Source organism: Saccopteryx leptura, unplaced genomic scaffold (assembly GCF_036850995.1).
Source record: "Saccopteryx leptura isolate mSacLep1 unplaced genomic scaffold, mSacLep1_pri_phased_curated manual_scaffold_20, whole genome shotgun sequence".
Taxonomy (NCBI): domain Eukaryota; kingdom Metazoa; phylum Chordata; class Mammalia; order Chiroptera; family Emballonuridae; genus Saccopteryx; species Saccopteryx leptura.
Window position 1 is genome coordinate 2,223,568 of NW_027095702.1, and position 15,338 is coordinate 2,238,905.

At 35.6% G+C, this 15,338-nt stretch overlaps 1 protein-coding gene across 1 annotated transcript in view; it reads right to left on the reverse strand.

The window, feature by feature from the left end:
* Nucleotides 1-15,338, reverse strand: part of LOC136386904 (dmX-like protein 1) — a 56,132-nt gene that overhangs the window by 6,255 nt on the left and 34,539 nt on the right. Inside the window, 1 exon segment of the mRNA XM_066358024.1 lies at nucleotides 12,392-12,468. Within this exon segment, the coding sequence (XP_066214121.1) occupies nucleotides 12,392-12,468 (77 nt within the window).

Sequence of the window (15,338 nt, forward strand, 5' to 3'; positions counted from 1 at the left end):
TAGGGCTATATAGAAATCTCTGTACCTTCTGCTCCATTTTTCTGTTTCCAAAAACTGTTCTAAAAAATATAATCTATTAAAAATATATATGTGTATATATGAATAAATGTTAGTGAAAATTAAGTATTTTTACAGGTATCAATATAAGTGTATTACTAACATAATACTGGGTGAAAAAATCCATATAAATTTCAAAACCACAAATAATTACATGATGCTAAAAGTCCTAATATGGTAACTTGGGGGGGTGCCATATTATGTTAACATAAAGGTTTCTAGGGACATTCAGTGTTTGTTCTATTTATTTACCTGAGTGATAGCTGAATTACTGTATTCATATTGTGAAAAGTTACTGCTCTATATACTTATAAATTATGTACTTTTATATGCATATTATAATTTGGCTGAAATGCTAAGATATTTTATTTCATATTTTGTTAGAGTTGTATGAAATTTTAAATGACTTAGTTTCAAAAATAGTTCTATTTCCCTTTCTCCTTTCAGTAGAACTCTGTAACTTTATTTGATTGCCTTACCCTTAAATTTTGAGGAGGACTGCTTCTGTTCTTTTTAACTTTTCATAGATCCACTGCTCATAGAAATATAACCAAACCCTTGCAGCTATACTGACAATTAATAATTGAGTGTTATTTGTTACTCCTGGACCTTGATATTATAAAGTACATTTATAGAATACAAGGTAAAGAAAATATAAGTAAGTATTCATCTTCCTAAATTTTTTCATTTTATCCTGAGGTATATTTTATTCAACATAAGTGTCTTAAACTAAAAAATTCCATGTAATTTGCATTCATGAGTTTTTTAAATAGTGAAATGGGTCAAGAAGAGAAAAAATGTGATTAGATAATGTTACAAATGATGCTTGCAAATTTGTGGAGAGTGAAGTTTTTAAAATGAAAAATTCCTAAATATTAAGAATCAATGAAAAATATAATCTGATTTGGAATAGTGGGACATTTTAAATACGTTGTTATAACAAGCAGATCATTCATAGTGAATATAAGTAGACTTAGGAAGTGCTGAGTATATATTAAAATTTGTTAGGTAAAAATAAAGCAGAAAATATGTAGCAAAGATAAAGTAATGAAATTATGTGAGGCCTTCTGTCCCATCTACATTGAAGCAAATGACAAAAATAGTATTTCTAGAAGAATATATGAGAAAAAGAAATTTTCCAAGTAAAAATGTCACCAAGTTTAGTCAGTTTTTTGAAAAAAATTTATTTATTGATTTTAGAGAGAAAGGAGAGAGAAAAAAAGACATACACATCAATTTGTTCCTATATGTGCCCTCATGGGGTATCAAACTGGCAACTTCTATTAAAAGACACTCTAACGGTTAGAGTCTAACCAACCAAGCTATCTTGTCAAAGCAAGTTAGGTCAGTCTTAAAAAGTACAGTTTTTACTTTCACAGAAAAGATTTTGAGAATTAAATTTACTAACACAGAAAATTGTAAATAACAGGAAAATGATTACCTTACTTATAACATTCTAATATATGTATTTATAAAAACTTTGTACAAGGATTGGAAAGTATTGATTCTCTAGTGGGCTGAAAAATTTGAGCCAAATTGTCAAAGCTTGCAATCAACCCTCTGGGGAGGAACAATCAATATCCCAGCTCCTACTTGCCAAACTGTAACTCTATTAACAGGATTCAGTTCATAGAAAGAACTGGGTAAGAATGAACACACTTCATTTAATAGTATAAGTTTTGTTTGAATCTAAGCTGACAGCAAGTGTGTAACTAAATCATAGTTTCAATACATTTTTAACTTCCATCACTGATATACAAATCCTCAAGCTCTTCTCCCCTCTAGAAAGGAATAAATTGGCTAGTGAGAGATTACTTTTTTTCTAAACAATCCATTATTATGGGCTCTGTTTTGCTAAGAAGGTATGTAACATGAAGAATTTGTATCTACCTTTAAAGAGGTTTTTGAAATGTATTGAATATTATATTCTAGGTATGCTTCCATGTTTTAAAAGCAAAAAAAATAATGTTGAAAACATTTCTTAGAAAATTTCAATTTTTTTATATTTCAAATAATCCAAAATCTGCATACAGTATAGGCATTTAGCCATGAAAAATATTTTAAGTTATCTGAAATCAATCGTTAAGAGTTTGAAATAAATATATACACATACAAATACATGTGTTTACATTCTGACTATAAAAATCTTTGTATGTGATTTTTACTTACATTCTTAGAAGCTACTTTTTATGTTTGTTTCTGTCTTGCAAAAAGATTTTAAGTCTTTTTCTAAGTATTCGTGTATGTGTCTGATATGAGTTTTAAGGAACTATTATATATATATATTTATTTATTTATTTTAAAGTGGGTTGGGACCAGCAGTGCCTCCCACTACCTTTCTTTATTTTTATTTTTATTTTTATTTACTCATTTTAGAGGGGAGAAAGAGAGACAGAGAGAATGAGAGAGAGAGAGAGAGAGAAGAGAGAGAGACAGGGAGGAGGAGCTGGAAGCATCAACTCCCATATGTGCCTTGACCAGGCAAGCCCAGGGTTTTGAACCGGCGATCTCAGCATTTCCAGGTCGACGCTTTATCCACTGCACCACCACAGGTCAGGCAGAACTATTATATTTTTTATCTCTACTTCATGTGAATTCTTATTAACTTCAAAGGGAACTATTTCAAATGTGGAAGATCTAAGTAACTATACGGAGGGAAGTGGAAATCACCCTCAGAACTCAGACAAACGTTAGCTTCTGAAGTTTAATTCTAAAACACAAAAGCTAGTTCATCCAGTTGTGTTATGTCAAAGATAGGAAGAAAAAAAGAACATGCATTACATATATAAATATATACATAGATTCTCTTCCTAGCTACAACTGTTGCATCTACTAGAAGATGCCATTAGAGTATCATGTAGGATTTATCTAACAATAGTACTAACTTGCATCAAATTCTAATAAAAAAGAGAGTATTTTGTCCGTTGTCAGGCAACCTCCTTGTTCAATCTCTAGATCCTTTCAAACTGACCCTGTGTAGCTCACACTATTTATTTAAAAAAAAGATAAAGTTATTGAGAATCTATTCAGTAGTAGGAGACTGCCACGGGGGGGGGGTGTCCTAAAGCAGTATTAGTTGGATGAGTGAATGCATGAACAAATGTATGAAGGAAGAAAAAGTTTTATATTTGGGGTGTGCTACTAGAGATTAAATAAATTAAGCACCCAGAGATCTAACCACGCAGAGATTCCAGTCTGGTAGATTGGATGAAGAAAAAAGGTTTGAGGAAGTTCAGAAAAGAGAGCTCACTTCCAGCTCTGGGGTTCAGAGAAAACTTCACAGAAGATGGGGAATTGAAGATTAACACTGCTGGGGAGAAGATTCAGGCTGGGTGGAAGGACAGTAAATAAAATTGGGTGCATTGAGAAGAGCATGAGTGAAACCAGGGAAGTCAGGGAGAACAAGAAACAGCAAACAAATAATTCAGTTAAAACCAGAATACAGGTTAGCCATGAGAATCAAGGGTAAATAAAATAAAGGTAAATATTTATCTACAGATAAATAAGGTTATGTCTTACACATCAAACCAATGTGTGGAATTTTATACTGTAGTCAACAGAGAACCACTAAAATTGGAGGGTAAGGAACAGATGGAGAGTGGTTGACATAATAAGCTTCCACTGCTATGAGCTTTCTATTTTAAGTAAGATGTATTTTAACATTGTAATATTTATTCGTGAACTATAGCAATTAATTTTAATAAAAGGCTTCTCTCAATTTGCTGCCATTTCACCTCAAGAGGCAAGGTGAAGAAAAAGAAAATAACTTAAAGTTAATCAGTTCTGAGACATTGGATAAACTCCTTCTGGACGCCAAAATAAAATTTTGTAAAAGAGAGGATTAGGCCCAAGAACTCTTAGGTTTCTTTCAATACTAATATATTCAGTTTATAAAATCCTATTATGTTTAGCCCATTCTCTGAAAAGACACTGATGCTTTGACTCTGACATTTGTTGAAAGGGACTGTAGAACTTCTGGGACTAGTCTTAAAACACTCCAAGGTTAACTGGGAACTTTAGGTTCCTTATTTTTGTATTCTATTCAGTTTGTACTAATGAAGTTTTTACTTAAATGGTGTATCATAGAACTCTGCTTAGGATCAGGTAGTTTCAGTCAATACACAAATTTCTCAGCATTGAATGGGTCACAATTTTATTATATTCCACCAGCATAATAATGAAATATACATGAAAACCTAAGGTATTCAAAAAAATTTATAAGACTATATATACATATATACATGTCATGTCTCTGTATGCTTTCACCTACACAGAGTTTTGTTTATGGTATTATGAGAACTTCACAATAAACTATTTTCTCTATAGCTTTTACTGGCAAAAAATAAAACTAAAGTAATATATGATATAAGAACCCTTTCTTGATTGAAAGTGATAAACTGAAAATATTTGAGAAATGGTCTTAACCACTTATTTAGTTTTCAGAAATTAGGAGTTATTTTTAATTTCCCTTAATGCCTGCATACATTGTATTATTTGAAACTGAATTTCTCATGGCAGGTTACAGTAGGCTTTCCAATTAAGTTGTAGACAAGAGGGTCCTTCACAAAACACTGAATTTCATCTATTTTAGTAAATCCACACATCAGTTTATAGAACTGCTTCTTAACTAAGAAAACTACACATGACCTGAATCTTATGGGCAATTCTTTAAACTGTCACTTCTCTACAGTTCTTTTTTATCCCTAATCTCTATTAGAGTCATCTTTATTACTGAGGAGTTTTTACAAGTGAAAAGGCCAGTGTCCTTTGTTTCACCTACCACCTTAAGTGAGAAAGTATTATCGGTGCTATTTGGATATCTGAGTTTCAATACAGAACACTACATTCTACATTTTTATCTTAATTTCCTGTTTCCAAACAGAATGATTGAAATGTCTTCTGACTACAGACCTCAGTGAAAAGACTAGCCCATTTCATGTTATTTCCCTCTAATGACATACACATGGAGGTATACTAAGCAAAATCCCTTAACCTCTGTGGTCCTCTATTTTTTTTTTCATTTTTCTGAAGCTGGAAACAGGGAGAGACAGTCAGACAGACTCCCGCATGCGCCCGACCGGGATCCACCCGGCACACCCATCAGGGGCGACGCTCTGCCCACCAGGGGGCGATGCTCTGCCCATCCTGGGCATTGCCATGTTGCAACCAGAGCCACTCTAGCGCCTGAGGCAGAGGCCACAGAGCCATCCCCAGCACCCAGGCCATCTTTGCTCCAATGGAGCCTTGGCTGCGGGAGGGGAAGAGAGAGACAGAGAGGAAAGCGCGGCGGAAGGGTGGAGAAGCAAATGGGCACTTCTCCTGTGTGCCCTGGCCGGGAATCGAACCCGGGTCCTCCGCACACTAGGCCGACGCTCTACCGCTGAGCCAACCGGCCAGGGCCCTCCTCTATTTTTTAAACTGCAAAATGGACACAATAAACTTGACTTGACTCCAAGGATACAACCTATGGAACTCAGTAATTTATTATAATTCATTAAAATGCACTTCCAAAATAGAACATACCACCAAAATGCAAAATATTATTAAATATTCAGAGTGAGTTTTTTTCTCTGAATTTATTATCGTGGTGCTCAAATGAATATCAATAATGTGAACTCTGTGGGAAACAATTTCAATTATTCATGGGAGTAACGTCTATAATGCGTTGTTGGTGGATATGCTATGCAACCTATTTTAACTTATTCACTATGATAGTTTCTGACAAAAACTCCCTCTCTGGGTAATGTGAAATGAGATACTTTAGGCAGCTATTTCTTTTAACAACTCTTCATCTGATATACAATTTTATAGGAAAGTTACTGCAATCTGTTTCAAACTTTTTGTCTTCAGGGAGGCCAATTCACCTGCATCAAACTTCTGTATCCTCAAATGAATGAGAAAGGCTGGAAGGCAAGAGGGCTGTGCTAAGAAGGAAAAAGAAAGCGACATAAATCAAGAGAGATAAGTCAAACAGAACCTAACAGTGCTGAACATAGAAACTTATGCCACAGAAATGAAATATACACTAAATGGGCAATTTATTTTTTCAGGCAAGAAAGTTCCATATTCTGAATGAGTTTAAACTCTGAACAAAAAACTGGCATTGGGAAGATGCCATACTTTTTAGATAAAAATGATGTCTAGAGTAATCAGAATGGGGTTAGAAGATAGAAAAATGAAAAAATAAAATAGATAATATGCTTATAAAGTCTAACGTTCCACACTGGACAAATTATTTGTGAAATTCTTCATAACTTATGTTTCCTAGGTAGGCATTATTGATGATATATGTAAAGAAACATTAAACTAGAGACACATTTTTAGAAAATACATTACATTGGGCACAGAAATCTGTACCTATGGAATGAGCCCAGATTTCTATTGTGATTTAGTTGGAAATTCGTGAGTAAGATGATCCGTTCTGTATTGAAGTGAAGGATTAAAAAAGTAACAGACATTGGCTGAAAAAAGACATCTCCCTAAGGTCTGTCATTAGAAACCTGTTTTAATGGTACTCTAATTTAACACCATTGCTTCAAGTAAAGACGGTCATTACCCCCAAAACCTACTGTTCTTTTATATACTTCTTAAAAGATCCACTTAAAAGATAGTTATTATCTGGCCTTATTATTTCACTTTAAATTCTTTTTAAAAAGATATGAAAGAAGCTGTTCATAGCAACATTAATTATCATGTTGAATTCAGGAAATATTCTTAAGTTTTCAATAGCAATTAATTTAGTGTATTATGCAACAATAAATACAACAGGTATGAGACCATAAAGAACTCTTGAAAGTATAATAAACAATTTTGAAACAATAATATACATGTATATACAAACTTTTCAAATAATTATATACATTTAAATATTACATGAAATTAAAAAAGCAAAATTAGAGTCTATTTACTTATTATATTTTATTTTTAGATCAGAGGAGGGGAGATAGAGGGACAGACTCCTGCATGCGCCTGGACCGGAATCCACCCAGCAACCCCCTCTGGGACCAATGCTAGAGTACTGACCTATTTTTAGCTCTTGAAGCTGACACACTTGGAACAACGGAGATTTCATCCTTAGTACCTGGGGCCCCACTTGAAACAATTGGGCCACTGGTGTGAGAGGAAAAGAGGAGAGCAGGGGGAGAGAAGCAGATGGTAACTTTTCCTGTGTCCTTACCTGGGGATTGAACCCAGGATGTCCATCCACTGAGCTGACATTCTATCCACTGAGCCTCCAGCCAGGGCCAATTAGATCCTATTTAGAAATGTGCAAAATTATGGATGGATTTTAGCTTCTGTAATGTTTTAGATTTTAATTCTCATCTTTCATAGGAAAAAAACTTAAGAGAGTAGGTACTCAAAGGAAAGAAAATTGAAGCATTTAAGAAGGACCCACTTAGCCCACTAGTACAATGAAATAAGTGTATTTGTATATTCAAGAGAGATGTGTTTTATTGCCAGGTAGAAAAAGTAGAAAATTTAATTAGATGTTGAGTACCTATTGTATGCCAGACATTGAGTACCTAATGTGTGATTTAACTTTTGCTCATTGAACTTTCACAAGCCAAAAAGACTTGTTTAAATCCCAAAGCGGCAGAATAAAGATTCAAACTGAGGCCTGACTGAGTCATAGGCCTACCACACTGTCCACATTTTCTCCATCCAGATCAGAGGGAATCCTGGGAAGTGAAACATTAGCTGGGCTCTTCAGGAGGATTCTGACCAGATGCATAGGCAAGGAGCAAGAAGAGGTGCCCACCACCAGATCCTGGAGTGGGAAGTGACAGGGAAAAGAGATGATGCCGAGCTACACTTTTATTAACTCAGAATTATATTTGGTACTGTGACTTTAAATTTTTAAACCGCTGACACTTTAAGACAAAACATCCAACATTATACAAAATCAGAATAGATATTTTAATTCACAAGTAGCTTGGTTCACCTGGGGCTTCAGAAGCAAGGCCACACTTCTCTCCTGGGGAGAGAGGTATATAAAGTTCAAATTAATTATGCTAGTTGGCACCTCAAGGGGAACACTCTTGATCTGATATCCAAAAGTGCTTCCATTAGTAAGGACTGCTGTTTTTTGGACTGCTTACTTGGCAATAAAAGAGAGAATAGAAAATCAACGATGAACAAATAGAAGTTGTACAAGACACAAAGTCTCTAAAAGTGAAGATTTACAGATATTTGGACTTCACAATTATGAAATAGTCTCCAGAGAATTAGAAGGAACCCATTGCAAATTCTCCTAATTGAGCTTACAAAATCTTAGGCACATTGGTGCTATTGATCCCTTTTTCTGACCTCCCTGGAAATGGGAAACTTTCTTTTTCCCAAATAAAAAACAAAGAAAAGGAGGAAAAGGAAAGAAAATAAAAAGGGTAGCATACAGAGTTCTCAATAGAAGACAAAAGGTTCACTGACAGGAAAGAATAGTAGTTGATGTGATGCGTCCCACATGCACGACGGACGGACGTTCCTGGGGTCACTGGTCTGCAGTTCTGTCTGAGACATCTGTTCTCCATGTCTGTATTGTCCCTAGATTTGGCATTTTCTGGAGAAATGGGGGTATAGAGATCCTTGTGCCTAGGGATGGATTTCTTGAGCTATACAGTGTCTATACAGTATAGCAGTGCCTATACTGAACAGGCACTGCTTTGATCTTGCCACAAATCAAGATAAGGCTTGTAGAGCTCTATAATCTCAGAGGCTTGCTGTGTTTCTTATCTCCCTGTTTCTCAAAGCCACTACCCCTTTTTAAAAAATATATATATTTTTTATTTATTCATTTTAGAGAGGAGAGAGAGAGAGAGAGAAAGAGAGAGAGAGAAGGGAGGAGCAGGAAGCATCAACTCCCATATGTGCCTTGACTGGGCAAGCCCAGGGTTTTGAACCAGCGACCTCAGCGTTCCAGGTCGATGCTTTATCCACTGTGTCACCACAGGTCAGGCCAGCCACTACCCTCTTGATAGAGGTTTCTTTGAAACAGCACTATGGAGTAATGTTATATGAGTAACATTTTATTTCATTAGATAAAAGCAGCATAGTTATATAGGTATACATGTAGAGGGATAGCCATTTAAAATCTTGTAAATATCTTGTACCTTAAAATACCTTGTACCTTAATTTTAATTATTAATACATTAATACATTGTTCAATTTTTTTATCAGTAAAGACAAAATTTAGGGAAAAAACCAACTTGTGAAATTCAGATATTTCATAACTGTCTTGAGGTGATAATGAAATAGGCCATCTTAATTAACACGTATTTTAATTGAAGAGGATAATTAATGTGTTCATATTCATCTTTTCTCCTCTTATCACATGGGTGAATTTTAGTCAAGCTGTATACAGATATTGAAAATATGGGTTTGAGGTATTGTTTTAAAAAAACACCATATAACTTCAAACATTCTAATTTTGCCTCCTAACAGGTTGTTTTTAAATCGATATTCCCTCACAATCAAACCCTTGATCTGATTCAATGAATGTTTATACTAGTTGCTTCAGGAAAAGTATGTTTTAAGTATTTCAAATTTGCTATTCTTTGCTGTTTTAATTCATTTTTGTCTGCTGGTAAAATCCTGAGATTTAAATTGCTTGATTTTTCTTTTTTTTAATGTAGAAAATGCTAGCCATTCTTGTTGAAAAAGTTATTTGAGGCAAAGGACAGAATTCAAAACTTAGGGAAAATGGCCCTTTAAAAAAGAAAAAAGAACTATTGCTCATTGCAAATACAATTCCATCATTTGTTCAAAGGAGGTGCTAGTGAAGTTAAATTAGATTAAAATTCTTTTCTTTCAAATGTTGTGTGTTTCAAATTATTGATGATGCGATAGGATCGTATCTACCAGAATTCACCATAAAAGTTAATTCATTTTAGTTAGAAGTTTGAATTTCTATGTTCAATATACTAGTAATTCCTGATCTTTTTAAAATTAGACGAGTTGAGATTTTTTAAAAATTTCTTTCTTTGCCTGGATTTTTAGAGTATGCCTAAAGCATATCTACTGATTTTTTATAAAGAGTTGCATCACTGGGGAGTTTTAAAGCGCTAGCAATTCAGCATCAGTTTTCAGAAAGAATGCTAAAGTAGTTGCAATTAGCTGAATATAGAGTTTAGTCAATCATACATAAAGCCTTTCTGTCCCCTCCACTCTTCCTCATCTATCTCTTTATCTCTTTATCTATCTCTTTATCTATCTCTCTATCTATCTATGTATCTATCTATCTATCTATCCATCCATCCATCCATCCATCCATCTACCCACCCATCCACCCACCCACCCACCCATCCACCTACCTTATCTATGTAAAAGCAGGATGACCTGCTTTTCCTGAGAGTCTTCCTATCTCTTCAGAGTGAATTATAACATGGTACATGATACTAAGGCAGTATCTCCTCAGTGTAGCTAACACCTTTTTTATTACCTGTTTTTGTAACAGTTGGAGATCTAAATACTTGTTCAGTTCTTTCTCATTTATGTCTTTTTTTCCCCCTGGAGCATGGTAAGACTAAAGAGATAGATTTTATCTTTCAACTAAACATGAAGTGTGAAATATTAAAGGAAAATGGTACTCAAGATTTTTTTAACCTGTCAGAAACTTCTATATCATAAGCTAAGTAAAGGAATATAGTATTTAAATACAACACATTTAATGGGTTACACTTCTTCTGTTAGGAAATCTTATTAGTGATAACATTTTGATGCATTTGTAAATACTTTCTATTGCTTTACTTTCCAATTTCAAGATGGCAGAGTAACAATAAAAAATCCCATTACAATAAATGGTAATGATAAGAAAGATAAAAACACTCTGATGAAAATAAAGTCACACTCAATAACAGGAAAATGAACTCTTGGTGGACCAGTGTCAAAAAATCAAGTTGAAGTAAACTTAGGATACACAAACAGAGTAGTAAGCTTAGGTTACTCATGGGAAATTTCAAACACATAGATAAACAGACAGTGAAAAATCAACACCAAAGAAGCTGACAAACTCAGTGAAAGACTTGCACCTGAGGAAGCAGATTTATCGGAACAATAAGAAAAGTGCTTATATTCAGATAGGTTTAAAAAACCATGAAATAAAATAAGATATAAAAGTAAATGTGGCTATTAAAATCAACAGAGATCTAAAAAAATGAAAAACAGATTTTCTAAAAGAAACTTAGATAGGCTTAATAAAAGATAGGACATTGCTGAAGAATGCATTAGTGTCTAGAAAATGAAGCTAGGCTTTCTTCTGAAATGAAACAAAAAGAAATGAAGATTAGGAATATATGAAAAGAAAGTTAAAAAAACTAAGAAGAACTCAGAAGTTCTACTATCTGTCTAATAGGAAAGAAAATAGGAGATGACAAAATATTTGAAGAAATAAAGTTAGAGAATTTCAAAGAACTAATGAAAGATACAGAAAAACTCCAGGGTCTTAAACAGTATTTTTTTAAAAACCTAGATAAATTATAATGAACCCTTAGGATATAAAGAGAAAAATCTTCATCAAAATAATCATTAAAAAAAAATAATAATCAACTCTTCTGTAAAATTTTTCTCAATTCCAAGTCAGTCACTCCCTCCTTTGCATTCCCTGAGCCTTTTACTATCCATCATATTGCAATACTTATTATTCAAGTACTACATCATGTGATGTATCATTTATCAGTTCACATTTGTTTCTAACAACATTGATTGTAAGGAAGGAGAAACTGCCTGCATATCACAATGTCTGGCATTAGGCACTGATCAACAAAAGGCTGCTAAATAAGTTGTATTGACAAGGGTTTTACTTGAGATTCATTTGCCATAAAGTCTTAAGTTAAAATCTGAAAGGTGGAAAAAGAACCAGTACTCAACACAACAGCTACATGCTTTTTGCATTAAAATGCACTGTTGTATATAGTTTTTCTAAAGAAAAAACATTCATACTCTGTAACCTCATCAGTTTACTGCAAGCATTCTTAAATTTCACAAAGAGATATGGTCTGACCAGGTGGTGGCGCATTGAATAGAGCATCAGACTGGGACACGGAGGACCCAGGTTCAAAACCCCGAGCTTGCCAGCTTGAGTGAGGGCTCATCTGGTTTGAGCAAGGCTCACTCGATCTGCTGTAGCCCCCCCCCCCGGCCCCATCAAGGCATATATGAGAAAGCAATCAATGAACAACTAAAATGCCACAACGAAGAATTGATGCTTCTCATCTCTCTCCCTTCCTGTCTGTCTGTCCCTGTCTATACTCTGTCTGACTCTCCCTTTGTCTCTGCAAAAACCAAACAAAAAAAACCAACACACAAAAACAAAACAAAAAAATTTCACAAAAGTATTTACCTGTAGTTATGACTCCCACAAAGGCACTGATATATACAAGCAGAAAGTGAGGCTGCTAAAGTATGCATTACATATACCTGGAAAAAAAAAAACCCAAAACAAAATTAATTATGTAAGGTAACTTTTTGTAAGACCTAATATAATCAGCATTTTAAAAAAGATGAAAAAATAATTTTGCCCTTATAAACTACTTCTTTTTTTTTCCTTAACACTCATTTCTAACTTTTAAGGTCTCACTAGAGACAAAGAAAAAATACCGAGCCTTTGGCAGAAATTATAAAGCACATATCTGCTACCTAATTTCAATTTCAAGAACAAATGGGAACAGATGTTAGCTATTCAGTAGTGCATGAACCATGTATTAAAAGCAAACCCTTTAAGGTTCAACCTGCTTCTTCCTCAACCAAAATATAAAAAAGCACAGACTGACAAAGGACAGTTCACCGATGGACAGGACATTGAAAAATATGCTGCCACATATTCTAGGTACTATAGTAAAAACAATTTAAAGAGGGTTAAATTTTAGAGAAAGAAGAAGATAGCAATTAAAGGAAAACATTTATTTTGGGGAAGAGGTTTTAAATAAAGCATGAGGAGAAATAACAGAAGCAGATCTGAGAATGAAAGAGAAGTGTAACCTAGATAAGAAACTAGACTATTAAAAGACTAAGCTCTTCATCTAATTATGAAGCATGACAGTCTTTTATGTTGATAAAAACAGTGAATAACAGAGTAAAATCTCGTTGCTATTTCTACTTCAATGATCAGTAAGACATGCAGTGTGAATTAAATCCAAGAATATCGCCATGTATAGAATGAAGACAGCAGAGACCACATATGGAATATTGCACAAGTGATCAGAATATTGTCCAATCAAAAGGTGGAGCAGGCCCTGGCCGGTTGGCTCAGTGGTAGAGCGTCGGCCTAGCGTGCGGAGGACCCGGGTTCGATTCCCGGCCAGGGCACACAGGAGAAGCGCCCATTTGCTTCTCCACCCCTCCTCCGCGCTTTCCTCTCTGTCTCTCTCTTCCCCTCCCGCAGCCAAGGCTCCATTGGAGCAAAAGATGGCCCGGGCGCTGGGGATGGCTCTGTGGCCTCTGCCCCAGGCGCTAGAGTGGCTCTGGTCGCAGCATGGCGACGCCCAGGATGGGCAGAGCATCGCCCCTTGGTGGGCAGAGCGTCGCCCCATGGTGGGCGTGCCGGGTGGATCCCGGTCGGGCGCATGCGGGAGTCTGTCTGACTGTCTCTCCCTGTTTCCAGCTTCAGAAAAATGAAAAAAAAAAAAAAAAAGGTGGAGCACATTTCACCACTTATCGAATCTGGGCTGCCCTTGTAACTTGCTTTGTCTAAGAGGATACAACAGAAGTCATATATGAATTCTGAACCTAGTCCTTAAAAGGTCTTGAAATTTCTACTCTTGCTGCTTTTCAAAATCCTGCAACCATAATGTGAAATAATCTAGTTGTGGTTGTTAATTTTATGTGTCAACTTGACCGACTCGAGGTGCCCAGACATTTGGTCAAGCATTATTCTGGGTGCATCTGTTAGGGTGATTTTGGAGATTAACATTTGAATTGGATCACTAAGCAAAGCAGATATGAGTATGCTTCATCCAATCAACTGAAGACCTTCATAGAACAGAAAGGTTGAGCATGAGCGAACTTCTGTCTGGCTGCATCGAGCTTGGACATGAGTCTTTCCTGCCACTGAACTAGAACTGAAACACTGGCTCTTCTTGGGTCTCAAGCCTGCTGCTGGCTTTCAACTGGTCCTCAGGACTTCAGAGTTAAACTGAAACTATGTGGTCAGCTCTACTGTGTCTCCAGCTTGCCAACTGCAGATCTAGGGACCTCTCAGCCTCCATATCATGTGAGTCAACAGCTTATAATAATGCTTTTTATATACACACACCCCCCTTATTGGTTCTGTTTCTCTAGAGAACCCAGACTAATGTACTAGCTTCCCTGTTGGAAGATGAGACACATAGGACCCAGATTCTTTGGTCAGCTCTGCAAGAGTCTGCTGACCATCTGAAATATAAGTGAAATCATCCTAGATCATTCAGAATCCAGTCAACCTACCAGTTCCCCAAAGATAAATGAAAGTATCCAGAGATCAGCCCAGCTGGTCCAAACCAGAACTGATGAGCTAACACACAGAAACACGGGCAAAAACAAATGATGGCTATTTTAGGCTACTAATGTTTCAGAATGGTTCTTAAGCAACAAAAGCTAACCGATATACCAGTGGTATACTTACTATTAAAGTTATATATGGAATAGAGTTTGGCCAAAATGAGCACAATTTGAAGGAAATTAATTCCTAACTGTAGAAGACGCAATGGGGACATTTAGTTATACCACAGAGCAGTATAGGAAAAGAAGTGGTAAAATGAAATTACAAGGGTTAAGGTTATTCAAGAGGGTAAAACTCTAGGAGAGGTCACCATTAGGTAAAGCAGAAAATCAAGCTAGTGTGATATCGCCACCTGTGAGGAATTTGAGAACCAGATGACAGACTATAAGGGGAAAAAATATAGATTCAAAAATAGTCAAACTTGGTCATATATTAAAGTATCTCACTATGTTTGGAGAGTAAAAATGATATATGAAATGTGATATTAATGGTAGATAAAGTGGAGTGGTGATGGATGGGAAGATGAATGGATGGTAACTATCTATATGATTAGTTTTGCATAAGTCACCAAAGGAAATTCTTTTTCTTTTTTTTTTTTACATAGAAAGAGAGAGAGTCAGAGAGAGGGATAGATAGAGAAAGACAGACAGGAACAAAGAGAGATGAGAAGCATCAATCATCAGTTTTTTGTTGCACCACCTAGTTCATTGACTGCTTTCTCATATGTGCCTTGATTGGGGGGGGGGGCGGCTACAGCAGACCGAGTAATCCCTTGCTCAAGCCAGTGACCCTGGGTCCAAGCTGGTAGGCT